General features: G+C 38.9%; 3 protein-coding genes across 4 annotated transcripts; 1 reads left to right on the forward strand and 2 right to left on the reverse strand.

Annotated features, from left to right (window-relative positions):
* Positions 1-313: 313 nt before the first annotated feature.
* Positions 314-5,119, forward strand: slc29a2 (solute carrier family 29 member 2). The gene is made up of 13 exons (XM_082140763.1): positions 314-419; positions 1,408-1,450; positions 1,617-1,695; positions 1,781-1,914; positions 2,039-2,178; positions 2,336-2,470; positions 2,887-2,984; positions 3,167-3,245; positions 3,333-3,466; positions 3,610-3,709; positions 3,786-3,871; positions 3,980-4,179; positions 4,343-5,119. Exons 2-13 carry the CDS (start codon positions 1,419-1,421, stop codon positions 4,452-4,454), a joined length of 1,329 nt encoding a protein of 442 aa, XP_081996889.1. The 5' UTR covers positions 314-419; positions 1,408-1,418; the 3' UTR covers positions 4,455-5,119.
* Positions 5,120-5,498: 379 nt separating this feature from the next.
* actn3a (actinin alpha 3a) lies at positions 5,499-18,993 on the reverse strand. The gene is made up of 21 exons (XM_082141022.1): positions 18,535-18,993; positions 13,055-13,169; positions 12,397-12,516; positions 12,179-12,265; positions 11,165-11,252; positions 10,813-10,891; positions 10,051-10,132; positions 9,876-9,961; positions 9,671-9,763; positions 9,307-9,537; positions 9,048-9,195; positions 8,793-8,943; positions 8,583-8,691; positions 7,844-7,984; positions 7,434-7,616; positions 7,172-7,306; positions 6,891-7,070; positions 6,584-6,730; positions 6,418-6,483; positions 6,120-6,278; positions 5,499-6,015 (listed from the first exon to the last, which is right to left on the reverse strand). Exons 1-21 carry the CDS (start codon positions 18,661-18,663, stop codon positions 5,857-5,859), a joined length of 2,688 nt encoding a protein of 895 aa, XP_081997148.1. The 5' UTR covers positions 18,664-18,993; the 3' UTR covers positions 5,499-5,856.
* A 177-nt stretch (positions 18,994-19,170) lies between these two features.
* Positions 19,171-26,294, reverse strand: rbm14a (RNA binding motif protein 14a). Of its 2 annotated transcripts, none has more exons than XM_082141046.1 (4): positions 26,216-26,294; positions 24,967-25,330; positions 24,035-24,884; positions 19,171-23,920 (listed from the first exon to the last, which is right to left on the reverse strand). In XM_082141046.1, the coding sequence occupies exons 2-4, from the start codon at positions 25,313-25,315 to the stop codon at positions 23,638-23,640; spliced, it is 1,482 nt and encodes a 493-aa protein (XP_081997172.1). In that variant the 5' UTR covers positions 25,316-25,330; positions 26,216-26,294; the 3' UTR covers positions 19,171-23,637. The 2 variants fall into 2 exon arrangements, with proteins under 2 accessions (XP_081997172.1, XP_081997171.1); XM_082141045.1 differs by having other exon boundaries at positions 26,104-26,265.
* Positions 26,295-26,532: the final 238 nt, after the last annotated feature.

A 26,532-nucleotide genomic window follows, 5' to 3' on the forward strand; every position in this document is an offset into this window, starting at 1 on the left:
TCCTTTAATCCTCGTTGTGTTGCCTTTAAATTAAAATATTTTGTAATGGGCGGCTTGTGTTGTTCATTTGTCTCAAAAGTATCATACGATTTTTGTCAGCGGTGCATTTAGCTGTTCATTAGTGCTGTTGATATCAGTCAAAAAAATTGAATCATCAGCAAATCAGGCATACAATAAGATGTTTAAAATTATTTATTTTATCTTTGCATTCTTCGTTTTGAGAAACACCATATTCTATCTGACTTTGTCAGACACGTGGGTTTGTTGTGTGTGACGTCACCTGACAATGATTGGCTCACTCTCCCATGAGATCTACAGAGAGAGGTGGGCTGGACTTTCAAAAAAAGTGCGCGCTTCAGCCGCTTGCCCGGAATGCCCGCTTCTTGATTTGAGGAAAGACGACGTGTGTCTACGACTCTGTGAGTATTTATTTTAATATACTGGATATTCTGTTTTTAAAATACTTTAAATGAACGCATCGAATTTTAGAATAATATATTCTATTTCAGTGCAGTCACTGAATCAATATTTATTTATAGCAGCAGTAATTGCTCGAATGTCTCTTTCACTTTTTCTTTTCTTTTTTCGAAATCCATTGGAAAGTTGGTTGACAGATGTAGAAGGGAGCAGGTATTGTTTGGGCATAAGTTATATGATTTCAGATTTTGAGTGAAGGGTGATTCACGTTTAGGATACTAGGTTTTTAGTATCTTTAACAAAATTGAAAATATTTATGATTAACGTATATGATTTTAGTGTATATTTGATTTGATATAAATGCTTATTTTATTTATTTATAAGTCAATAAATTAAACAAGAACTAGACATTAATAGTATACTGATCAACGTTACGATAGTTTAAGTAGTTCGTCGTTGAAGCTGCACTTGACGCGGGATTTTCAAGTTGACAGAGGAAACTGATGATTATTACGTCATCCGGGAAAGACGTTTCCCGCGTTTATTTATTTATTTTTGGTGGTGACGGGAATGAGTTTAGTAATAATTTAAACAAGTTCCTACTGGTGGGCCTCAGCCACAGGATGACTTTAAATCATTTAATTATATAAAAATTAAATGAATTATGAAGCTAAAACACAAACATCAAGATGTAAACTGAAATCAAATGTTTCCCTCTCAATATTTTTTTATTGAATTAGAATCTTCTAGAATCACAAAACAAATCATGGTTAATTAAATGTATTTAAAACCAATAACAGTTTCTGTTAATAAACAAGCAGTGCTTGCAAAATTCACCCACGCCTCTGGTATCTACTTCACCCACAACTCCTGTAGATGTCAGTACAGTAATATAAAATCAGTGCTATATGGTTGTGTATTGATGTCACTAACTTGATCATGATCTAACAACAAACATTTAACTTTTTCTTTTTCTTTTTTTCCTCTCAGAACATTTCAAAATGAGGATTTGTAAGGGGACATCAGATAAGCAGTGAGTGGAGTTCTGATGCCTATGTCAACTGATTTAGAGAACAGAAAATCAATTGGCATCATGGCCATGCTGAATTATTCATGAAAAATATTAAGATGTTAACTTTCATTCATTTTGTTTAGTTTATGACATGATGTTAGCATAATTGTCTCTCTAACCTTGACAGTGGCCTTGTGGCTGTTATCTTTTTCTTGTTGGGAATGGGAACTCTGCTTCCATGGAACTTCTTCATAACTGCAATGAATGTAAGACAGACATACTTTTACTGATTAATACTTAAGGTTATCTTTAAATTTCATGTGCTCATCCTCCATTCTCTTCTGTTTGCAGTATTTCACTGACCGTTTGAGAAATGGTACAGATTCTTCACAGTCAGACCCATATATGTTTGATAACATGAGTGTGCTGCTAGCTCAGCTTCCCTTGCTGCTATTCACACTTCTCAACTCCTTTCTATACCAGCAGTGAGTACTTGGTTCAGTCAAGCTAATTTTGTTTACTTTTGCATGTCGTAGTGTTGTATTGGTACAGAGGTGTATAGGTCGTATTATAATCATGAGTTATTTTGTTCTCGTTTGCTTTATGTAGCATTGCAGAGAAGATGCGGATTGCGGGTAGCATGGTCTTCATATTACTTCTCTTCATTCTCACGGCCATTTTAGTGAAAGTTAAGATGGACCAGGACCACTTCTTTTCCATTACCATGGCAACAATCTGGTTTATTAACAGTAGGTTTCTTATGCCTTACATCTACAATATGTTCGCATTTACCTTTTCACTTCATATTGAATAGAGTATTAAAATAGATCCACTCCACTTCTACTTCAGCATCTTTCAGTGAGTGAATCAGTGGACAAATCTAACTCCCCTCGTTGTTTCTCTCAGTGTTTGGGGCCGTTCTGCAAGGTAGTCTGTTTGGTCTGGTCAGTAAACTACCCCCGAGATTCAGCTCCCTGTTTATGAGTGGACAGGCGGTGGCAGGAATCTTCTCGGGTCTTGCCATGCTGTTATCGAATATCTGTAAGTACCTGCAAACTCCTTACAAATTGAATGATAAAAATCATATTCTTCTAAATAAGAGGATAATGTACATCCAGCTGGTTGCTATTGAAAAATAAACCCAGACACCCTAATTCTAAACCAAAATTTCTCTGTTATTCTGAACATTTAACATAAGTTTAATTATTACTAATGTTTGTAATTTTTTCACAATTTCTTTAAGCTGTAACAGAATGTTTGTGGATGCGGGCGGGAGGGAGGGAAACACACCTTGCGGGAGCAGGGTTAAAAAAAAAAAACAGTCCCATGCAGGCCTCTAATGTGCAGCCCTATTCCACACCATGCCTACATGAACCTAAATAATACGAGGGGCTTTTTATTAAAACTCTGAGAGAAAAACATTTATGCTGACAGTTAGGTTTTTATGCCTCCTTTAGTTAAAACCGACTCTGAGAGTTCTGCCCTTGGATATTTCATTACCCCCTGTGCCGCCACTCTGCTTACTTTGTGCTGCTATCTCATACTTCCGCATCTGGTAGGTGCCTTAGGCCATCATGATTTCTATTTACTTGTCATTTAACTGTTGAGGGTCAACAACACAGATAAAAGCATTTACTGCTCATTTGAAAATTGCTCTAAAATATGATAATAGTGCATTAACAATATTCAGATTATTTATGTTATTTTGTATAAATGAAATTCCTTGTTATATTTCAGAGATTTGCCCAACTTTATTTGGAAAATGTGTCCCCTAAAACTGCAGAGACACAGAAAGAGCCACCAGCAGATAGATCTGGTATGTCAAATTGCAAATTTTTCCAGTGTTTGGACAAACTACAGCAAAGACAATCACTGTGTTTTTGTGTTATTTTTGTTGCTACAGAGATGGATAAAATGAAGTTAGATGATGCTGACAATGGATTCTATAACATTGGTGAAGCTGAAGCATGTAAAAAGCTGAATGAGCTCAAACAAGAACCTGAGGAGAAGTCAACTGTGCCACAGGTCTTCAAAAAGGTATACTGAAAGTATTTTGTTATTATAACCAGCATCCTTGTTTCAAACCTCAGGAAAAATGTAGTACATTTATTTTAAGACAAGTAATAGTAAATATCTGGATATATATTATTTAATAATTTATTTAACTTCATTTTTTTTAGATATGGGTGATGGCATTTTGTGTGACATGCGTGTTTGCCGTCACACTGTCCGTTTTCCCAGCAATTACAGTAAATACAGAATCGTCTGGCTTATTTGAAAGTGAGTCTACAAAAGATTATAATTATGCATTATGCTTTTCAAAGCACTTTGATTTATATCCTTTTTCATCTTATAGAGAACATCTTTATCCCTTTGTGTTCATTCATTGTCTTCAATGTGATGGACTGGATAGGCAGAAGTCTCACTTCTCGTCTTCAGTGGGTGAGTCTCATCGGATCCTGTATCAACACAATACAGTGCTATGATAATGATTACTTTTGGAAATGATTCTTTATCTAACATCTAATTTTTCTTTTCCCAAATTCCCAGCCTTCGATGAAGAGTAAATTATTCCCTCTTTTCGTGGTATTACGGGTAGCTTTCATTCCTGCCCTCATGCTCTGCAACGTTCAGCCTCGCTCCTATCTTCCAGTCTTTTTCAATCATGACTTGGCTTATATTATCTGCATGTCTTTGTTTGCCATCACAAGTGGATATTTTGCCTGCCTCTCCATGAGCTATGCTCCACAGTAAGTACTCTTAAAGATAACACAAAAATATTTTCAAAATCAACTGGGTTAAGTAAATAGTACATTAATTCTGTGTGTCACTATTCCTGGTATTTTCAACCCATTGCCCCACATAATATTTCTCGGAACACCCACAAACTCTTCTGTTTATTTTTTTATCTAGGCTGGTGAGGCCTAAAGATGCAGAGACAGCAGGGGCTCTGATGACCTTCTTCCTGGCTTTGGGACTCTCTCTGGGTGCCGCTCTCTCCTTTGGCCTTAAAACAATTCTTTAGGGAAAATCTCACAAGATGACACTGCTGTTATCTTATTACTCAGAGAACTGTCTTGAGGCCTTTGTATATTTATTTTTCCTTGCTCTATTCAAGTATACTCTGGACTTTATAGCACTTTATAACCATGATTTTGAAGATCTCATGAAGGAAAGAAGGAGAAACAAATTTAGATATCGTAGATCAGGGGTGCCCAATCCTGCTCCTGCCGATCGACTGTCCTGCACAGTTCATCTCCAACCCTAATCAAACACACCTGAAGCAAACAATTAAGGTCTTCAGGATCACTTGAAAATTAAAGGCAGGTGTGTTTGATTAGGGTTGGAAATGAACTGTGCAGGACAGTTGATCGGCAGGAGCAGGATTGGGCACCCCTGCCATAGATGTTATAAACTTTTTATCTCAATCTTATGGGGTATTTTATGTTCCTTCCTTTCACTTTTACATTTCCATAGGATGTTTTTTTAAGGGAATATTTCACTTTTTTAATCTTTTAAGTTGTATCTTGGTGCAGTTATTTACCTTTTATATTTTGTATGCTTTTTTTATTTGTGTGTGTGTTTTTTATAAATAAAATGTAAAAATATAAACGCTTCATGTGATTAGTCACTCTGACTTGTCGGTAACAGCTTAAGCCCGGTATAGAAATAAAAAAAAGATTAGATTTGCTGGTGCCTTATGTGGAATTTTGTGGGCTTAGCATGAATTGTCAGTTTTTACATACTGAGCAACATTACTATTCTATGCATAATGGAAAACTAATATTAGCACTCAAGACCAATGAAATACACTAAGCATATATTATTGATGTTTTCATTTAGTTCAGATACATGCGCATATATATATATAGTGCTGTCAAGTTGATTAATTGTATCTAACATAAGTTTTTCTTTATATAATATGTGCATGTACATATATAGATTTATTATATATATATATATATATATACGTGTGTATATAAATATACATACACATATAAATAAAAACTTATGTTGGATTCATCGATTTGATAGCACTAATATATTCAACAAAATACACAAAATGTGATATTCTTTAGGATCATTTATTTTTCTTCCTCCAAAATGTAAGCCATTTGTATGAAGGGAGAGCAGATGTCTCTTAATAACTGTCAATGTGAAGAATGATGTTCTGACAGGTTTTTGTACTCTTCAATCCCTACTGGCTTATGAAAACTTTTCACCGCATAAGGGACAGACCACTAACAAGGATCAAACAGCAATTGATGGTGTCCCTCATCATGTTATATCAACTGGTGACGCACAGGACCAAATCATTGCAGCAAGGCCATCCATTACATCTGACATTGTTCTTGGAGTTAGATGTTTAAGGGTTTCATGAATTTAGGGGAAGGGTATACTGTAGGTGGTGGATGTGACAAAGGGCTCTACAAGTCACTCTCTCCATACAGGGCACTGGAGAAGGAGATATAATCAAGGGAGCCTGGGGGAGCATCACCGCCTATGAACTTGGTCATGCGGCTGATACAGTATTCGGCTTGTTCTGGGGGCAGCTCCCTTCTCAGCTCCTCCACTGTAATGTATGCCTGCAGAATGTAGTAAAAAATATATGGTTAGACAACAGGAGCCATATTTAGCAGATTCTCATAAAGCACACAGGTTCTTGTGATGGTTCTTAGTCTGGAATTACCTTGTCAGAAGCTAGTATTTTGAAGGAGGCCACAACTTGTTCAGCAGTGTCAGTCTCTGCTGTCTCCCTGGTCATGAAGTCAATAAAGGCCTGGAAGGTGACAACTCCTGTGTTGTTGGGGTCCACCAGAGTCATAATGCGTGCAAATTCAACTTCACCCTAAAAAAAAAAAGGGTGGGTTTATATGAGAAATAATTCCTTAGAGAGAAAGTTGATTTTGTGCCCTGGTATTTCTGGATGATTTTAAAGCAAAAAAAAAATTGCCAGTCATATTTTGACCAGGACTAAATGCCCTCACCAGATCATAACCCATAGAAATCAGGCAGGCACGGAAGTCATCAGGATCCATCATGCCATTCCTCTTCTGCAAATACAAAATTTGAGGTGCTTATTCTACAATTTGGACAATGTTGCACAACTATGTGTATTCTAAGTAGAAACCAAAGACTCCATGTATTGCAAACCCGGTCAAAGTGGTTGAATGAGGCTCTGAACTCATTCAGCTGCTCCTGGCTGATGCCCTTGGCGTCACGGGTCAGGATCTGGTTCTCAACCTCATTGATTGTGCGGGCAATAGTGGTGAGGAGCTGCTCCCATCCCACACGGACATGCTGAAATGTACATAATAGGAAACATGCCTTGTAGGTAAGGTGAGATTAAAGGAACTTGATGGAAATGGACGTCTATGTAAGACACCTTAGCTAATGACACTTGACACTTCAAAGAGGAAATACATTTCAGAATGAATAGAAAATAGCTGGTCGTCAGTACCTCCATAGTGTAGTTGGTGTGCTTATTGTCAAAGATCAGTCCCTCCTGGCTGAGCTGGTGGTCTCCCTCCAGTTTGTCAATATTGGATTTGTAATTAATGATGTTCTGTTCATATGTTTTCAGATTGTTCATCTGTTCCTCAAGGGAACCGGAAATGTCAATTGACACATGGCTGATCTCCTGTTGACCATGAGGAAGATTATTTCAGATATTTCCGTTTTAGTTTTCACACACTATGTAATATGTAACTTTAAATGTGAGTACGGTGTATGGTGAAACACCTCCATCTTGGTCTGAATCCAGGGTCCAATGATATTGGCCTGACCAGCAAACTGGCGCCTCAGCCTCTCATTGGACTGTTGCCTGGCCACTTCCTCTTGCAACACCTGGTCACGCATTGGGACTAATTGCTTCACCTGTTGTTGGGAAGGAAGCAATATTTCTCAGTGGGAAAGCTGAAAGGAGCTTAAATGACTCCATGTTCAACCATTTTTTATTGCTGATTATTCTGAAATTGTAAAATATAGATTGTAAAGTACTCACAGCTTCCCATTTGTTGCTAATATCCTGTTGAGAGAGGACAGTGTAGGGATTCTCACCCACTATCTTGATCCCGTACGTCTGAGCTATCTTCAGGATCTCATTATGAATGCCCATGATGGCCAAGCGCTCCTTATCAGCTTCTGGTAGGGTCGCCTTGAATTGGTCATGGGCTGTGATCAAACTCTGAGGTAGATAAAAGCAGGAGAGAACCAAATGATGTTAAGACATTGTGAGTAAGTAGTCAATGAAAAGAAGGTAGAAAAAGGGGATCATTAGAGAAGTTAAGTGAGATTTAAGGGAACTACAAAAAGGTCCTAGGCCCAAAACATATTGAGAAGATACTGAAGCTCAGTTACACAATCTTATTTAGGAAGATAAGCATTCCTTCAACTTTAGCATTTGTCTTTCACCTGAATCTCCTCAATGCTGTGCACAATGAACATGTCCTGCAGATCTTCCATAGCTCCATCCATCCAGTTGTTGAAGGGCGCAGCCCTCTTGGAAAACTCCAGATACAACTGGTCAATTGTTTCCCAAAGCTTTTCCACACGCTATGGCAAAGCAAAGAGAAAGATTACAGCAAGCCCACACACTTTATGCACTGTAAATATCACATTTTATTCATACTCTTTATTACTCTGGAAATCCAGAGTTCTCACGAGAGAACAAGTTGAATTTGCTCAGCGAGTTTACTCTGGCGTCGTGTAATAATGCTCATTAAATATGCCCTTGTATCCGAGCTGCACCAATCACATCGGGTTATCTGATATAGGCGGGCCAGAGGCGAGCTAAACAGATGACGACAGCGCTATGACATCGAAGTTATTAGTAAACAGTTAATCTACCAGTTAGCTCCGCTGGTAGCTAAGCGTATGGGGCTTGTTGTGATTGGTCGTAGTGTTATCCATTTGCGTGCAGTGAGATTTTCAAATGCATGCTTGGTGCCGCCCCTCGAGCTGGACGATTTTCATTAGCCGTTCCAGACCCTTAATCTTTCAGATTTAGGTCTGGATTTCCAGGCTAACTCTTTATTGCCTAAACATGCAAAAGAGTCTTAATGTTTCTGGAAGTAGAATCTACATTGGTTTTTACCCCATTCTCAATTCAAGAAATAGACAATTGGGGAAGAGTTTTATCATATACATGTACCTCCAGTGATTCTCTCCTTTTCTGGGTCAGGGTGCCGAGGTTGTCCCACTGGTCACAGATGCCCTGGCATCGGGCATTGATGGTGGCAGCATCATAAAAGTCCAGTTCACTAAAGAACAGTGTATTTTATTTTCATTTTCATTACCTACAGTAAAATCTGTAAGAAAGTACTATCCTTATTTCAAGGGGCCTGAGGTGGATTTATCTTACTTGAGCTCCTGTGCAATGGCAGCGATCTGTTCCACTCTGTCCTGGTGAGCAGCTAGGTCGCTCTCAAAAGCCTCATGTTTCCTCATCAGAGCACGGATCTCCATCAGAGAGGCTGACTCGTAGTCCTTCTGAGACAGCAGCTCCACCTTTCCTGTGTTGAGCATTACAAAACGAGAAGAATGAGAAAAAACGAGGAGGAATATGTCAGTTGTCAAAGTAGAGTTCAAATGGCTGACTAAAATGTGTGCTTAATACCTGTGGTCCATGATTCATGCAAGGTAGACTTCTGCTTAAACTTTTCAGCCAGGTGGTCCAGTCTCTCCAGACGACGGATTTCTGTGAGCAGCCACTCCTCGTAACCTTTCTCTACCTGCTCCAGACCCTTCCAGGCATTGGCAATGTCCTGCAGAAGGGGACAGCGGGTAGAATATACTTTCAACTCTATAGGGGTACTTGAAAGCCAAGGTCATTTGCCCCCATATACGTGTGTTAAGAAAAATGGAGCAACACATACTGAAACCATTTTGCCCTCAGAGGGCATGAAAGCAGGCCTGTTGCTGAGCCTCAGCTTGGTCTGCAGGGTGTTGAAGTTTATCTCCAGCTGACACTTCTCCTGAACTTTGGGTGGCTTGTGCACACGACGATAATCTCTGAAATCCTCCAGCTTCTGTTGCATGGCATGCATTGTCTGCTCGGCCACACGGTTCTCCAACCAGGGGATGGTCCTTTGGATCCACACCAGAAGCTGAAGAGAAAATGTAAGTGTATGTTTAAGTGGGTTGAAGAAGAAACCTTGGGGAGAACCAAGACTAGCAGGCACATGTTTGTAGAAATTAACAAAATATTGTACATCTAATAGAGAATTTGAGTGTTCTCACCTCGCTAGCCAGTTTCTCGTATTCTTCCATCAGCTTCTCGTTTTCCTGATTCACAGCCAATACTTTGCAAATCCTGTTAGCTGCTGTCTCAGCCTGGAGGACAGTGTGACTGATTACAAAAGGGAAAATAAGGTGGGCAATTACATTCTAAAAGGAGCGACTCTCCTTCCTATACAGATGTTCATCTCCAGAAGAATTCCCATACCTGCTCTGCACCAGCGAAAGCATGGTAGAAACATGACACATAGGTCATGATGGCCTTCTCATCAGGTTTCGGAGTGTTCACAATATCTGAAATGGAGACAAACAAACTATTCGGGAAACCATTTTATTTTTACATTTTGAAAAATGAAATCGTATGATTCTCCAAGAGGTTGTACCATCTGCATCAAGCATTTTAGGGATGTCAAGGTATTTCTCTGCTACCTCAAAAGCAGTGTTGAGGTTGCCAATGGGGTCATCCTGCAATGGCAGACAAAGCCAGAAACTCAATGAAGAATTAATAGATAAACAAAATAAACTTTTTCCACACTCCTCAACGGAACTTTGCAAGAAAAGACAGTTAATCATTAACCATCATGGCAAAATTTTCATACTCATTTACATCATAAACACCATTTTTAGATGTGGAACATGCCATTTTATACACTACAGACCATTAGTGACATCATTAAACAGGCAAAAATGTATTCCATTTCAGTTTTTTTTTTTTTTTTTTTTAGATAAATTTAGTTCTTTACAAAAAAATATGATGTCAGATGGTAATACCATGGCACTTTGATATCTACCATGATTTATAGTTATACCATGATAACCATATTCATGTACAATGCTAAACCGAAATACTTTAAAGAATTTCATGGAATAAAAAAACAAACCAAATGAGACCTTTTTCTCCACTCTAAATAAGAAAAATAGTGTTAATTTTTTTTGTGTAAAATTCAGCTCCTTTTTTTTTTAGAAGCAATTAACAGTGCATTCACAGCCCAAGAGACAACGTTAGTTACAAACAGGTCAAAGATGACAGATATATTGTGAGTGAAAAGGTAAGTTTGAAACAGCAGATGAATGGACATATAGCTAATGAACAAAAAAGAAGGCAGACATGCATGATGAGAGTGACTGAAAGGGGGTGATGGCACCTTGCGCAGTTTGGCGTAATCGATGAGGTCAGGTCTGTGTCTGTGGATGAGGGCACAGAGAGCCAGGCCATCCTTCCAACTGAGACACAGACCACAAGCAAAAGGAGGAAAACATGGAGAAAGAACAAGAAAATAGTCATGGGAATGATTAACAAAATTATAAGTGTTGTGCAGAGGTGCTCGGTGAAAGTTTAGAAGCATGATGGGTAATGCGAAGATGAGTTTTAACAGAGATAATGTACACATGTGCACAATAACAAGAGCTGTAATCGGTTAAACGGAGTATGAGATAGTGAAAATAAGCCAACATGCTGTTCTCTCCAATGGTCAACAGGAGTAAAGCAGGAATCACCTGATGTGGAAGTTCTGCACGTTGACATTCCTGTAGGGGGCAGTCTTCCTCTGACACCACAGCAGCAAGCCCTCCTTAGCAGAGGTCTCTGTGAGGATCAGGTCAGTGGATCATCAGGTCAGTTGACCTTACCCTTCAACATTTCATTTTAAAGATGCGCTCATTTGACTTTTCGTTTATATGAGTAAATTCAAGCAATTTGCTCCTAAATGGGAATTTGCCTCTGGATTCACAAATGCTTCGTAAACCTCAAATTTGACAGTTAAACGTGTATGTTAATGAATTCCAGTCATTTCAGCATAATCCCCTTCCATGAAAATTACAACTAGTCTTTTCTGAACTCCTCTCTCAGATTTGACTCCAGTATATTGCAGAAATATAAAAGAGACTTATTGGCCAACATGCCTACAACAATTACTGTGGCGAGTAGGGGAGGGTAGAGAGCCATGGGAACGGAGTGAGGCCGGTTGCGCACGTGTTAATGAGGGTCACTTGCACGCCACACCATTCTCGAGTCCCATGGAGGAGCTCCGGAAGAATAAAAGGAGAAGTGACATCAGTGGGACTCGAGACCGGTGTGGCGCGCAGGTGACGCTCATTAACACTTGCGCCACAGACCTCACTCCGTTCCCACGGCTCTCGGACCAGCCCTGCTCGCCACAATTACTTAAAGTGTTAAGTGTGGAAAAAAAGGCCTACTGATTTTCTCAATAATAGTAATCTATAATAACATGGATTATGCAGATGTTTTCCTTCCTGTATTCCATGCATTTATGTGTGGTTGTGAGCAGGTGTAAATTTACTAATACTAAGCCAAATACTAATCACTTCTACAATGGCACTGGTGGTAACTATAAAAACTTACTTTTGAGCGATGCCTCATCTATGCTACTTGGTGTCAATAAAAGTTCAAAGCGACTTTCAAACCAACCAGTGTGACAAACAAAATGAGTGGGCCTTTAAATAAACAAGAGCGCAGAGGTGCTAATGTGTCAAATGTTTGGAGTCTCTCACCCTCCACTGAAATGTCCTGGATTGCAAAGCGCAGGATGATGGTCCAGATCATCCCAAGGGTCATTTTCGCATTGCCATCCACAATCTCTGCAAATCAGAACAGACAGAAAAAACTGTTTCACTTGACAGAAGAGTGAAGTTATGGAAATGGACAAGAATAGAGGGGCTTACGGTGACGATATTAGAGAATCTGAAGGAGATGAAGTTTTTATCCTTACCTTCAGCACCGATGGAAACCAGCTTGACTCCCTTGCTGCTGATGTAGTCCAGGGCCTTGTTTACGTTGGCGATCTTGTGAAAACGCATTTTGCCTTTGTCTGGTTTAGGGAGTCTCTCACCTGATTCCACACACACAAATCAATTCATAAGTACATGTATATTCCTTTGCTTCATGTGAGGGTATTAATAGGGGAAGTGTAACAACATCTTTACATTAGCTACATTTGGGAACATGAAAAAGTTATAAGGTCAGAAAACAAATCCAATAGGAAAATAATATAAAAGTGGGAGGAAATCCACACAGTACTGCAAAAAAAAAAACTTGTTGTAGGGTCTTTAGAATTCAAGCTTATGCTATATTTTTATATTTTAATATTTATAATAGTATTTAATTAATATACATAATATTTTATTTACATTTTTTTGTTTAATGTGTTTATGACACTTAACCTTGCAAATGACATGTGCAACACTGTTCACTGTAATCTCCCACCGTCCCAATCAATGATCCAGAAGGGGATATTTATTTAATGTCAGTATACTTATTTAATGTCCAGATTGTTTCAGGAGTGCAAACCTGATATTGGCCAATGGCCAACAGAACACTGATATGGGACACAGAGCACGTATATTCAACAGATCAAGTGTGACGCTTACCTGAGATAACCTCCAGCAGCAGCATGAGTTTGAGTCCATTCCTGAAGTCTTCCTCAATGTTCTCGATCTGTGTCCCTGCCTTACGCAGGTGAGAGTTGCACCAGGCAGTGAAGGTCTGAGGGGAAAAAAAAATACAATATAGGTCATATAGAAATACAGCATGACATCCCTTTTCTTGAAATAATTTGTAACATCAAATAATAAAGAAAATGGCTGTAAATGCATAAGAGCAGGCCTAGGCTTACAATAGAATATCAAAACAAAATAAAATGGTACTATGAAGCCATTTGTTCCCACATTTAAAATATCTGAGGTGGCATTTTTTGTTTTGGTGGCATTTTTTCCTTGAGCAAAGGTTAATTTTTGACCCTGACCTACACATAGAGTTGGATCTATAAACAGTGTTGACTGTATATGCCTCACTGGGAGCCCCAGCGTAAGAGAGAAGGGGAAAGAGAGCGAATAAGGTGACTGAAGAATGCCAAGGACCAACGTAATTTGATGTAAGGCTGGAAGTGGAGACTCTTTTGCAGCAGGTGGCCACCCTTCAAATCACCCCTCCTCTGACAAAGATCACCAAAATTAGCCTGTGTCCCGTGGGAGGGGGAGGTGAAGAGGAGGAAGAGGAAAGGGGGAGTGAAGGAAGCTATATCGGGGAGCCATGAGACACCAGCAGACAGCTGAAAGCACAGCATTCCTGGAACAGACGCTCAAAACACTACAGCGAAAGAAAATGTTTGATGTTCCACAGCGCTGGGCCCATTTATTGTATATAAAACATACTCATAAAACATTCAATTAACATCAAAAGCAATACACTTTGCTGAGTGTTGTGTTAAATTGGAGTTGGATGATATAACACGGATTTCGCAATTATTTTAGTGGCCACCCAAGTATGAGCACCAGGAACATTAAACATTTTTCTTGGACGTCCTTGAACTCACTACATTGCGAATGAGAGAATAAATATTTAGTCAAGCAACAGGTTGGTCGTACAGAAATAACTTGGCATGTCAGTAATGGTTTCATTGCGTTTTCACAGGCTTATATCTTTAGCAGTGATGATTTATCAACTCTTTAAATCAATCAGGCATTTTAAAAATCTGCATGTAATCCTTTTGACAGATATTTTTCATATACAAAGCACTCAGCTTTGATTAATAGCTTTTAAATAGCTTCAGATCTGAGTATTAATGAAAGGGTAATGCTTAAAGCTAAGAAACTGAGACTAGAAGGTGCAAACTCTTAACTAAAATAGCCTGAAAAAATATAAAGCACACACAGACTGAAACTGATTTTATTTCCTGAATCTTCTTGTTCTGAGGTTCTTGTTCTAATTTCTGATACTGTACTATGATGACCACAGCAAATACAGTCTCGATCACTGAGCCGTCATTTTAGCCTTGCGATCCAATGGCACTCCAGTTACATCATCATTTCAACCATGCATGCATCTGTGCAAAAGCTTTGCATTTATGAGTCAGCTGACTGCAGCCTCGATGCTATCATGACAGGAGAGTTTAAAATGAAGACAATTCACCCATCGACTCATGCACACACAGATATTTAGAATTCTACATGTTATTGGATATTTTTATAAATTAAAGGACCACAGCATATTTGGATTTTTTTATCCATTTTTTATTTTAACATTTATTTTTTTAATAAACAAAATACATTTGCATATTTGGTTATATTGATCCATTTACAGGTAAGTATATACCCTTAAAAAAAAGTTGGATTATTGCAAATATTAGTTACACTTTATTTTAAGGTGTCCATGTTACAGTGTAATGATATACATTTAAGGACTGAGTAATAATAATTAACTACATGCACTTACTTCAGGATTAGGGTGTGGTTGAGGGTTAGTTGCATGCAATTATGCATAATTTACAGTAATTATGTAGTAATAATAATAATAATAGTAACTACATGTGTAACAAGGAAACAAATAAAGTGGGTACCACTTTATTTTACAGTGTCCTTGTTACAATATGTTACATGTACTTACCATAGTAATAACAGTAAATTATGCATAATTACATGCAACTAACCCTCAACCAAATCCTAATCCTACCCTAACCCTAGAGTAGGTACATGTAGTTACTTAATATTACTCAGTACTTAAATATGTAATTACACTGTAACAATGACACCTTAAAACAAAGTGTAACCATAAAGTGTTACCCAAATGTTTTACCCAATAAAGACCTTCACCTAAGCCTTATAGTCTTGTTTTTATTGGGGGATGACAACAGCCGATAACAGATCATTTACGATCTACAGATGATTTTTGCTCATATTTTGAATTAGATTTTCTTTTTATATTTTCTGTATTCACTTACATTTTATTTTAGTAATTTTGTGGGGGGGTTATTAGTAGTTTTAGCTAATTTTATTTATTAGTTTTAAATTATTTAGTCATAGTTATTTTAGTACTTCAAGTATTTTATAGTTATTTTAGTACTTCAACAAAAAAAGATGAGAAATTTTGCCTGGTCAACTAGCTGAAATAAAGTAAGTTTGTTATTACATTTTTTTATTAAATTTTTATGGTTTTAGTTAGATAATGGGAACACTACCCAGCTGTAAAGGTATAACGCCACTGCAATCGACACTATTAAAAATACCTTTATGTTTCCTTACGTTTTGACCAGGATGTCACATCATAATTACTGACAGAAGCTATAGAGGGAATAAATGTGGTTGTGAGAAATTGTAGGGATGAGGCACATTCAGGTGAAAGGGCTGAACTTAGGATTCTGGGTAACATGATATTTACAGTTTGAAGGCCTGGCACTTAAAGCTATAACCTAGCTATGGCATTGCATTTGACTTTTGTTTGCACAGCAAAAGCAATATAAGCTATTTAAATACACCATAGCACCTTTCGTTAACTTTAAGGTGGTATAAAACCTATGGAAGACACCTTAAGTGGAAATCAATAGCTCGACTGGGAAGGGGATTGACCAACAGAAACTTGTGACCTGCAACCAATTATTATTATTGTCCTATTATATGTTCCACACTTTTTTATTGTTCGCATTTAAACGGCCATGAAAGTCAAATCCAGCCTGAAATAAATTTACCTGTCTGACCTGGTCTCCAGTTAACTACCCCTTTCCCACCCCCATGCTTTCATTAGGTAGTTTATAGAAGCTCCCCTACAAGGACACCTCTTCTGGAATAGCAACTGCCATTCGATCGTACTCATGACTTTCTTCACCCCCCACCACCACCATTTCCCACCTCTACCCACACCCCCTACCGTATGCCTGAAGAATGTGCACACCTATCTGAAACCCTCAGGTTCTGTGGCACTATTGCCACAGGGAAAATTGAACAATTCCTCTGACTTTGATTTGCAGATCTCATAAAAAGATGGACGAAATACACATTTAATTTGATGAAATATGCATACCTGTGCATTAGTGCTAAAAAAGTGCTTTGAGTGCAATACTTTGAGACCAAAGAAGTGTCCATGAAACTCTCATGTTGGAGAACTCAGTGACATTTTCCATGTAACTGATGCAGGTAATGGATGAGGCCTGGACTACATGCACCATGGCTCAAACTGATGACTTTACAGGCAAGGAGAGTAGCATAATTCTGGGACACAACATAGAAATTTATAAAAAATCAAAATAAAATAAAACATTCAGAATCAGAATCTCTCTCTTTATCAAAGCCCAATGGTCCATGCAGGATCTGACACATTAAAGTTATGCAAAACTGCACAGATGAGTTCTCTAATAAACTAGTCCCAACAGGTGGCAAAGGGACCAAGAAAAACACAAGGATGCTTAGGTTTAAAAAGTAATTCACTGAAGCAGGAAGACTTACAGGAATAACAAACCAAAGTAAAAGGAAGCCTGTGATATCAGCATCGAGTCAAGTTTTGTGAAGAGAATTGTGCAGTGTGACAGTTCTGCATTGACAATTATTCGCATTTAAGTGCAAAAATAATTGTGTTCAAGCTTTATTTAGATCCCCTTCAGCTTCCACAACGTGTTCGCTAGGTTAGGCTACCAGGAGTACACATAAAAATACATCAACAGTACGACAAAAACAATGAATGCTACTGCAAAACCCCAAACATTACCACCCTATACAGTGGACATACAAAATTACACAAGTAATTGGCATAGCAAGCACACACACAAAGTTAGCATATCTTTTGAAATGGTTCACTTCGGGTTTTTACCCAAATTATTTTTTTAAGCATTAAAGGCGCAATGATGTGTGTTGTTTGTGCTGGGAGAACTATTATGTTTCATAATTTCATATAATGCAAACATAATTGAAAATAGTAGCTAGTTTTAAGTGGCTGGGCTAAACTGCATTACACAATGGGGTTGCAAAACTCTGAATGAAAAACAAATTATACAATTTAGTTTGACCTCCTGAGGATGATGATGATTTTTTTTCTTTTTTTTTAAGGTAAAGCACCATCAGGATATATTTTGTAACCTATTCATGGAAAGTGCCAGTTTTTTTAGAGTTAGACTTTGTTTTTTAGACCAAGTTGACCTACCAATCTGAAAAACACAAAACTATAATGTGAGTTTCAGTTCAGTAGTGAGTGCACTCAGTCATGTTAAATCCTTGCTTATTAAAATATAAAACCTCTCAACATGAACTTCAAGTCATTTAATTACAATCAACAGACGATGATAAACAAACTGGAACCCTTGGATTAATGGGTTAAGGGGACAGAATGGGGCCAGTATTTTTAGTTGTAGAATCTATTTGCAGCTCTCAGTGCTGCTTAACCACTTCCTCCATTTTGAACACTGACTCTTCTTTCTAACTGTTGCCTCATCTGTTCAGCTGTTACTGTCACTTAGTGTAGTTGTCTAATGCAATGCAGGGGCAGCACGGTGCTCTATAATGCAAGTAGTCTACTTAATTTCTGCTCAATAAAGCTATTAACAGGCAAATAAAAGATTCTCAATTCCAGTGAAGTAAAACGATTTCACATACAAATATATGTGATTCGATTTTTTTATATTTGTTATATATTTGAGTAAGTAGTGACAGTACATAAATGAACATTTCTCGTTACCTCATTTAAATTAATTTTTAACCAATGTTTACTTAGTTGCAGTAACGATAGCATTATGATTATCATACTCAATTTTTTTAGTTAATTATTTTTAATCAATGGTTGAAATTAAAGTTAGACAACATTATCCAATCATTCGAGTTGCTTAAGGCTACAGCTGATTGGTCCGTGTTACAAAGCGGTATACAACGTGCAGATTCAACGATACCAGTGCAGTGCTGATACAGCCGAGTGTTATGTAAAGTCATTTCATTAAGAGTCTTTTCACCTTACAATATTGCTTTTCAGTCCATAAGGTAGACTAAAACACGATTAAAACTTGTATATAATCTAATATCTTATTTTCTACTGGCTGTACACTAATTCACTTTACGTAAACCTTTATAAAGAAAATTAAAAAGTGAGATTTGACCTTCCTCTGCTGCTTCTCCCAGGCCGGGTCCAGTAACAGATCTCGATCCCAGTCGTTTTCTTGGGTCATGTATTCCTCAGTCGTCATCATGTAAGAACTATATTGCACTTGCGTTTCAATCGTTGTCATTTTGCCGTCTTTCCTGGGGTGCTTGGTATCCCCTCAACCTACACAACCTAATTATTTACCTCTTAATTCAACATACAATCGGAGTCCCGTGAGGGTTTGGAGAGAAGACAGACCCTGCTCTCACCGGCCGATGAGCTGACAGCTGCTGCCCAAACTCTACAAGTAACGGCGCCCAATATGAGTGACTAACTGCTGCAGTATTTGGTCACAACTTAATTTCTTAAAAGGTGATGGGCGGGATTTAAGAACGGCACAGAATGAAAAGAGTTAACTTCGATTAGTGAGTTAAGTAAACAAATGCACGTTCCTAAACTAAATTCATAAGAGATACAGAGATTCAAGCAAGTTTGGTTTATCGCTTGTAAGGTCTCACGCACAAGCAAAAGTGACTGTACCGTTTAGATTGTTATGCATTTAGATTTTGGAGACAATCTCAATACATAAATCAATTGAACATGAAAATAGACAAAATTATAAATGAATGAATGAATAAAACAAGACCATGAATCGCTTTAAGCATCATTTATTGAACTTTACAAGAAGAAAATACAAAGATCATGGCACTAAAGCCAGTTTGCAAATAAAAAACGTTTGGATTCAGATTCAGACATTAAGACAATTACATAGACCACAATGAAAGTTGCCCATTCAGACCTAGAAAAAAGGATCAATGATACTTGAACTTCCCTGAATCACTGAATATTTCAGTTCTGGATTATCTACAATCATAGTTTATCCACAAATAATGCTCCACTGCCCAGCTTTTCAAAGCACCTTTAAATCAATCATAGATGAAGCTTTAAGTCATTGGAAGGTTGTGAAAAGACACAAAATCAATGTATCATATCAATATATATCAACTGTAAAGTGTTCTAAAATTTGAACTAAAGATTTGAGGTTAAAGCCTTTTTGATAATTAAAAGGAATGCACAAACCGTGACTTCGAAAAACTGTTGATTTCAGATAGGAAAGAGTTTTGTATCAAGTGACTGACTGAATAGGCTTACCTTAAACAAGGGCTTTTAAATACCCACAAAATAAATTTGACAAATTTGAAGCAGATGGTCCCCATGTTAAAGGGTTAGTTCACCCAAAAATTTCTGTCATTAATTACTCACCCTCAAGTCCTTCCAAACCCGTAAGCGCTTTGTTCATCTTCGGAACACAAATTAAGACATTTTTGATGAAATCTGAGAGGTTTTTGAACCAGCCATAGACAGCAACATCATTGAAACTTTTAAGGCCCGGAAAGGTAGTAAAGACATTGTTAAAATGGTCCATGTGACTACAATGATTCAACCTTAATGTTATGCAGCGACTATAACTTTTTGTGCACAAAAAACTAACAAAAATAACTACTTTATTCAACAATTTCTTCTCTTCCATGTCAAGTCTCCTACGCTAATCACATAGTTAACAGTGCAGCGCTTCCGAGTTCGAAGTCAGAACACTGGCTCTTTATTGGCCAACGCTGTTCACGTGAGCACGACGCATGCGCGTGATGCCGACGCTGGAGCTGGCAAATAATGAGCTGCCATTTTGACGTAGAACCCAGAAGTGCTGCACGGAACAACGTTGAAGAGAAGAAATTGTTGAATAAAGTTGTTATTTTTGTTTGTTTTTTTGCACACAATAAGTATTCTCATCGCTGCATAACCTTAAGGTTGAACCCTTGTAGTCACATGGACTATTGTAACTATGTCTTTTAAACTTTCAAGGCCCATAAAAGTTGTAATGATGTTGCTGCAATGGCTGGTTCAGAAACCTCTCGGATTTCATCAAAAATATCTTAGTTTGTGTTCTGAAGATGAATGAAGTACGGGTTTGGAACAAAATGAGGGCGAGTCATTAATGACAAATTTCATTTTTGGGTGAACTAAACCTTAAAGCGGAAAGAGTTTATTTTGCTTATTCAAATCTGTATGTGGACAACATTCACAATCATGCACAATCTTTACCCTGAGAGAACTGAAAAAAACTGAAAAATGTATGGTTTTCTGTTATGAGCAATTTGCAGAAGATGTCTGAATCAATAACCCTTCTCTTAGAGTTAAAACTAAAATCAGTGTGTTGAAGTGGAATCTATGATCTTGTGAGGCTGAAATGGTGGTAGTAGACAAAGTTGAGGTGGATGTGAGCTGGACGCATTGGTTACTCACCTACGAGATCATTGCCCTACTTTTGGACAGCTCTGCACCCTTCTTAAGTATTCAAACACAGTTGGAGCGCCTCATCTCGCCAACTGGAAGTGCTTCAAAAAGACTAAATGCCAGAGAACAAGCCAAGGCAAATGTCAGCCATTCTTCCCTCTAACTACTTGAGAAAACACTTGGAAATTTATTTCCAGCTTGACTTGAAAGCATACTGCCAGAAAACAAACCTCAAAGGCACTAAAACCTTTTATCATGAGAATTTGGGGCAAAAAATTTACTCAAAAGATATGAAAAATCCAACAAATAACCCAGAAAATAACTATATTTTCTACCAATTAAGTTTCAGACAAAATACCAAACCATGAGCATTTTGGGGAAGCTAAAGAAGCTGATTCTACTGCTCCAGGCTTAAAGAAAAAAACAACAACAACAACACAATTCCCCCACAATAGGCACTGATCCAACCACATAGCAGAAAATATGTGCCATCCCCATTGTGTTGACTGTACTGTCAGTATAAACTGATGTGGGTCTGTTCTGAGCCTCTCTAGTAGGCGTGTTAGAATCATGGGGAAGTGTATAATCGAGGTGCAGGCGTGGTTGGGGGCAAATGGCTTTACCTTAGTGGGGAGCACGTCCGAGGCATTGTGGGGCGCTAATTCTCTTCCCCCGTCATGCTCAACTTGGCGTCCTGAGGCCCGGGAGCCATTTTAGCTGTAGTTAGCGAAAAGGGAAAATGTGGCTGGAACAGCAGTAATAATAACAAGACATACACTATTTATAATAATACAAAACAGACAATTTACTGTGTAGAATAATTTGTGTGGAGTCCTGGTGTGCTGCAAAAAGCTACACCGCCACCACCTTTCCATCTCCATTCTATCATACATCAAATTGAGAACATTAACACTACAGTGGTTGTTTGCCTGTGAAGTGTAATCAAAGAGATGAATTTTAATGTAGAGTGGTGAGATAATGGGTTACGTGTGCTAAGTGAGATTTGTGTGTGTACCCCACCATATTTCTTTGGAATGAAAGACTGAAGACTGCCTGAGGGGCATTCTAGGAAAAGAGGACATACATAACATGATTAAACAAACCATTCTTTTTATCATGCCTTCCAATTTCAATCATTATTCACTTTTATTGTGTCTGAAGGGAAGCTACTCAACTGTCATTACATCTGTATCACTTTGAAATTTTAGCAAAACATCTATTGCAGATAGTATGAATTTTTGGGTAGATTCCCTTCATACATTTACAAAAGTTTGAAACTTCTGGCACTAGTTACATGGACTTTAACCTGGATGAATTATTCACACACTTTCAGTTTATAATGTTATAACATGTATGTTTAATTGAATTGCCTAAAATGCTCAAACTGGGACAGCACATTTTTTTTACTTAAGAACAAAAATACAATTGTATGAAGCACTTCACTGTTTTTTCACTCTTATAACCAATTGCCTTAACTAACTATATGTCAGGCCTGAAAAAGTTTATCACCCCCCCTCCCCGCCACCCTAAATAACTAAGTGTTTCCACCCCAAAGCCCCTGAAATAACTTCACATGACTCGAATAATAAAGAGACTATAATAATGTGAACAAAATAAATGGTCAGAGAAACAATAGTAATTGCATGGGGCTACTTTCAAAGGAGACAAGAACGTAAAAAAACTCATTCTCTTTTAAAGACATCTGAGGGGTTACCACCCGTACTAGTAAGTCAATACTCCCAAGTATTCTGTCCATGTAAGAGAACGATGCAAGGCCAGAGATGGCAGTCGTTTGCTCTTTAAATCCTGCAAAACATGCATAATTGCTACTGGCAGGCTATAGAACCAGTTCTGTTTGCTATTTAGCAACAACGACATCTCGAACTCATTCAGTCAATATAGGTATCCAAATAGAAAACATTTAGAACATTGAATATGCCTATCGAGCGACAAATTAAAGGTGTCCCTTTTGCAGTTAATCTGTTCTTACCTCTCTTTCGCGACAGGCGATTTTAATATCAGTTTTATTGTAGTCGAACTGGGCAGGCGTAACCATCTGCACTAGTGAGGCAGTGGTTAGAGCGTTTAAGTACAGATTTGAGGATTTGTTTGGTGCAGATTTACCTAAATATATCCATATGCACCACCCTTACTCAAATAGGACTATACAAAATAAGTATGATGTGCATGTGATTGTGGTGCTCATGTAAGCTAAGGGATCAGCCAAACTGTTAACATTGTGTTCTCACTCTCACACACACAGACTTCAGTCACACAGGTCCTCTTTATATTCAATCTAAACTATGCTGTCTTCCTAGTCGCTGTGAAATGTAACATCAGTCTAAGCCAAATACAATATACTGACAACAATTTGGATTAAGATATTTGACTGAGATTTGCTCCTTTGCTGAACAATGAATCTAATAAAACTGTACCTTAGCTGGCGTACTTAGTTTTACAAAAGTCTGTACAAAAAAAAAAGGTTTATTTTTACAAGGCACAGTCATTTGACTTCAGAGAATGTTTGACCTGACACAACGGTCAGGGTATTTTATCTATAAAACTGACAGCTAATGTAATTCTGAGCACTTTGAAAAAATAAGGGGGAAAAAACGATAGGGGCTCAGAATCAAAATGGCCTCGTAAACTTGTACATTCTGTACATAATGACATATTTGACATTATGCAGGGGAAAGATAACTGCGAAACTAAAATAATTCAATTTATCCCTTTCCTCCAGTTTATTTTGTCATGTAGGACCAAAACTGACGCACGCACACATTTTCACAGCCACACACGTGTGCACACACTCATGTAATGGAGGCTATCGATATGGGGACTCAGATGTGTGTTGGTGAGAGTAATCAGGATGGCGTAGGAGGGGCTCCTTGTGTGCTGAAGTTGGCTCATACACTCTTGGTGAAGCTGTGGTGCCAGGGGCGGCCATCTGTTGCGGATCCATTGGGCCTGGAGGCACCATGGGCATCGGAGGAGGTGGTGGCGGAGGCGGCGGATAGCTGTACTGGTACTGCTGGTAATGTTGGTACTGCTGGTATTGTTGGTACTGCTGGAACTGCTGGTACTGTTGGTAGTACTCTGCATAGCACCTGGTATGGAGAAAGAATAAATATTGTATATGTAATTCATATTGTTCATACATATACATACATATAAAATATTATATATATCATTATGTAGCAAAACATTTAGGGTGCCTTTACCTTGCAATTGGGTCTCCATTTTTAACTGCAGGCAATTCTGGACCACCAGGTGGTGTTGGGAGCAGGGCCCGTCGTTTGGGTCGTGTCTGGGAGAACGGCTGGGGAACCGGGTCAGGCAGTAATGGGGCCGCGCGCCGTATTGGACTTCGGTCTCGGTCGGATTTGGTCACAGCCTGCTGTTCGGCCAAAACTTGTTGTCCCTGCTCAAAGAATCGGGCCCGAGCGGCTTCAAACATGGCTTGGGGGTCAGGCTCTGTGCCTCCCATGGTCCCATAAGCTGGACTGGCACCGTACAGAGAGGAATTTGCTCCGTAGGCAGGGTTAATTGCGGTAGCGCCCGGAGGAGCTTCTCCTTCAGTGGGGTAGCCATCCCTAGCCTGGCTTGTCCTCGAGCTGAGCACCTGGTCTGCGACAGCACTGTAGACTTGACTTGCCAGGGCCCCGTAGACTGCGGCACTGACAGGTTTGCCATCAACCCTGGAAGTGGTCAAGTCTTTCAGAGCTGCAAACGTCGGGTCAGTGCTCGCAGTGTTGTAGAAAGAGTTGTGGACACTCTGCTGCACCTGAAGAGGAAGCCCAGCAGCGGCGGCAGCTGCTGCAGCTAAGACAGCAGCCTGACTCTGGTGATGCTCCATGGGAGGCCTGTTGATTGGGCATTCTCCTGCAAAGTGACCATGCGCACCACAGCTGGCACAAGGGACCTTGTTTGTGGTCTGCTGTACCTTCGAGAGCTCCACTGCGAGCGGACGTCCCATAAATGAGGTCCCGTGAAGACCCTCAATGGCTTGATCTGCATCCTCTTTGCGCTCCATGTGCACAAAGGCGTAGCCTGTTAAAGAGGAGAGCTTTGCTGCAAGAGAACAAGTTGTAATGTCATATAACGCCAATATTTATGCACTGACACAAAGCAGGTGTATTATAAACACACTTACTCTTTACTTTGTCACAATCAAGAACTTTGCCGTAAGCCGAGAAGAGCTCATACAGGTCTTCAACTGAACAAGAAGCACACAGGTTCCCCACAAATACTTTGGTGGAATTGAGGGGCCTCCCTTTGGATTCCTCAACTACAAGGCTCCGGCCACGATACTCTCGACCATTCAGATCACGGATGGCACGGTCAGCAGCCCCTTCTCCCTGCAGATGGACAAAGGCAAACTGCCTCAGTACAGTTAAGTGCACCACTTCTCCATAAGGGGCAAAAAGTGCTATTAGGTCATCTTGTGTGGTTTCCAAATCCAGATTCCCAACAAAGAGCTTCACTGCGTTGCTGTCGTCCATTGCACCCCAGAATACCTAGAAATAGGGAAGAAGCCTTATTTCTTACTTTTTGGCGGCAAGAACCAATTCATACTAAAACTAAACGGGTCTGAAATTTGAGGAGGGCTTATCAAACGTAAGTTAAATCGGATCAGCTGAATAAAGACACCGCAAATCAAATTACGCATTATCCACTCCACTGGCCTACTTTTCCATTGTTTTTTGTAAATGTGGTAAATATGTATGGCCGTTGTGCTTTAAATATTTATTTTAAATAATTTGCTAAGTTCAAAAAGTTAACATTAAAAACCGCGTCTCTAGGCCTTGCGTGGTTTATTAATTCCACTAACCTGCGTTTCGCATTTTTAACCGCAAAAACGCGTTTTGAGTGAAAAGTCCCATATATCGCCACTCGTATGGAGGGATAGACACAACAGAAAAAGGAAAAATGCAAACATCTCAGACCATTACAGTTATTAAAAAAAAAAAAACATTGTAGCCCGCCAGATGCGGGGACGCGCTGCTAATCTGAGCTGCGCAGTAGCTTCTAGAAAGCGCTGAGCTCACCCGAGTTTAGCTAATGACAACTGGCGGTGATTCACACGCATAGTGCTAGCCAGCTGACTTTAAACAGCTTCCTCGAAACATTCGCACCTGCCAGGCCCATAAGACGCAACATTTGTGTTCATATAAGCCTTAAAGGAATTTAAAATTCGCATAATTAGCACGCGCGTAGTTTGCTAGCCACGCGCTAGCTTGTTAGCAACCATAAACAAGGAAATACAAAAATGAACGCTCATCATACTCACTGTTAAAACAATTCAGGGGAAGCGGGAACAAATACGACCAAAAGCTAATGAATAGAGTCGAAGCGCTAAGTTATCAACAGGACAAAAATGTTTTGTCGACCCTCTCTCTTACCGAACGCGGTGGACAGACTTCATATCCGTTTCCCGACTGTTTGACGGTGTGACAGTCGTCCGGTCCGTGCGAGTGCAAATAATAGGTGGACGGATCCGGAATTTATAAAGTAGTAGGCTATACTTAAATAGGGAACGTTCACAATTTCTATGGGAAAAACGTTTCTTTTTTTTAAGTATTGGAAATACGTGCATGGGATGCACAAAGATAAACAGAATGGTTGCCAGATTCATAAATATATAAAGTCCCCATAAAACATGGAAACCCAACGTGTGTGTGTGCGTGTCTGTGTTTTCTTTTTGTTTTTGTATATCTGT

Source organism: Leuciscus leuciscus (genome assembly GCF_965113295.1).
Source record: "Leuciscus leuciscus genome assembly, chromosome: 16".
Taxonomy (NCBI): Eukaryota; Metazoa; Chordata; class Actinopteri; order Cypriniformes; family Leuciscidae; genus Leuciscus; species Leuciscus leuciscus.

Excerpts from the sequence above, each read along its gene's own strand:
- rbm14a (XM_082141046.1), bottom strand. The coding sequence starts at position 25,315 with ATGGACGACAGCAACGCAGTGAAGCTCTTTGTTGGGAATCTGGATTTG. Across the intron at positions 24,885-24,966 it reads TGATTGTGACAAAGTAAAGA|CAAAGCTCTCCTCTTTAACA; the intron begins GTAAGTGTGTTT and ends GTTCTCTTGCAG. Across the intron at positions 23,921-24,034 it reads AATGGAGACCCAATTGCAAG|GTGCTATGCAGAGTACTACC; the intron begins GTAAAGGCACCC and ends TCTCCATACCAG.
- slc29a2 (XM_082140763.1), top strand. The coding sequence starts at position 1,419 with ATGAGGATTTGTAAGGGGACATCAGATAAGCA. Across the intron at positions 3,246-3,332 it reads GCCACCAGCAGATAGATCTG|AGATGGATAAAATGAAGTTA; the intron begins GTATGTCAAATT and ends TTGTTGCTACAG. Across the intron at positions 4,180-4,342 it reads TCCATGAGCTATGCTCCACA|GCTGGTGAGGCCTAAAGATG; the intron begins GTAAGTACTCTT and ends TTTTTTATCTAG.
- actn3a (XM_082141022.1), bottom strand. The coding sequence starts at position 18,663 with ATGACAACGATTGAAACGCAAGTGCAATATAGTTCTTACATGATGACG. Across the intron at positions 13,170-18,534 it reads GGGAGAAGCAGCAGAGGAAG|ACCTTCACTGCCTGGTGCAA; the intron begins GTCAAATCTCAC and ends TTTTCCCCTCAG. Across the intron at positions 12,266-12,396 it reads GGTTTCCATCGGTGCTGAAG|AGATTGTGGATGGCAATGCG; the intron begins GTAAGGATAAAA and ends TCTGATTTGCAG.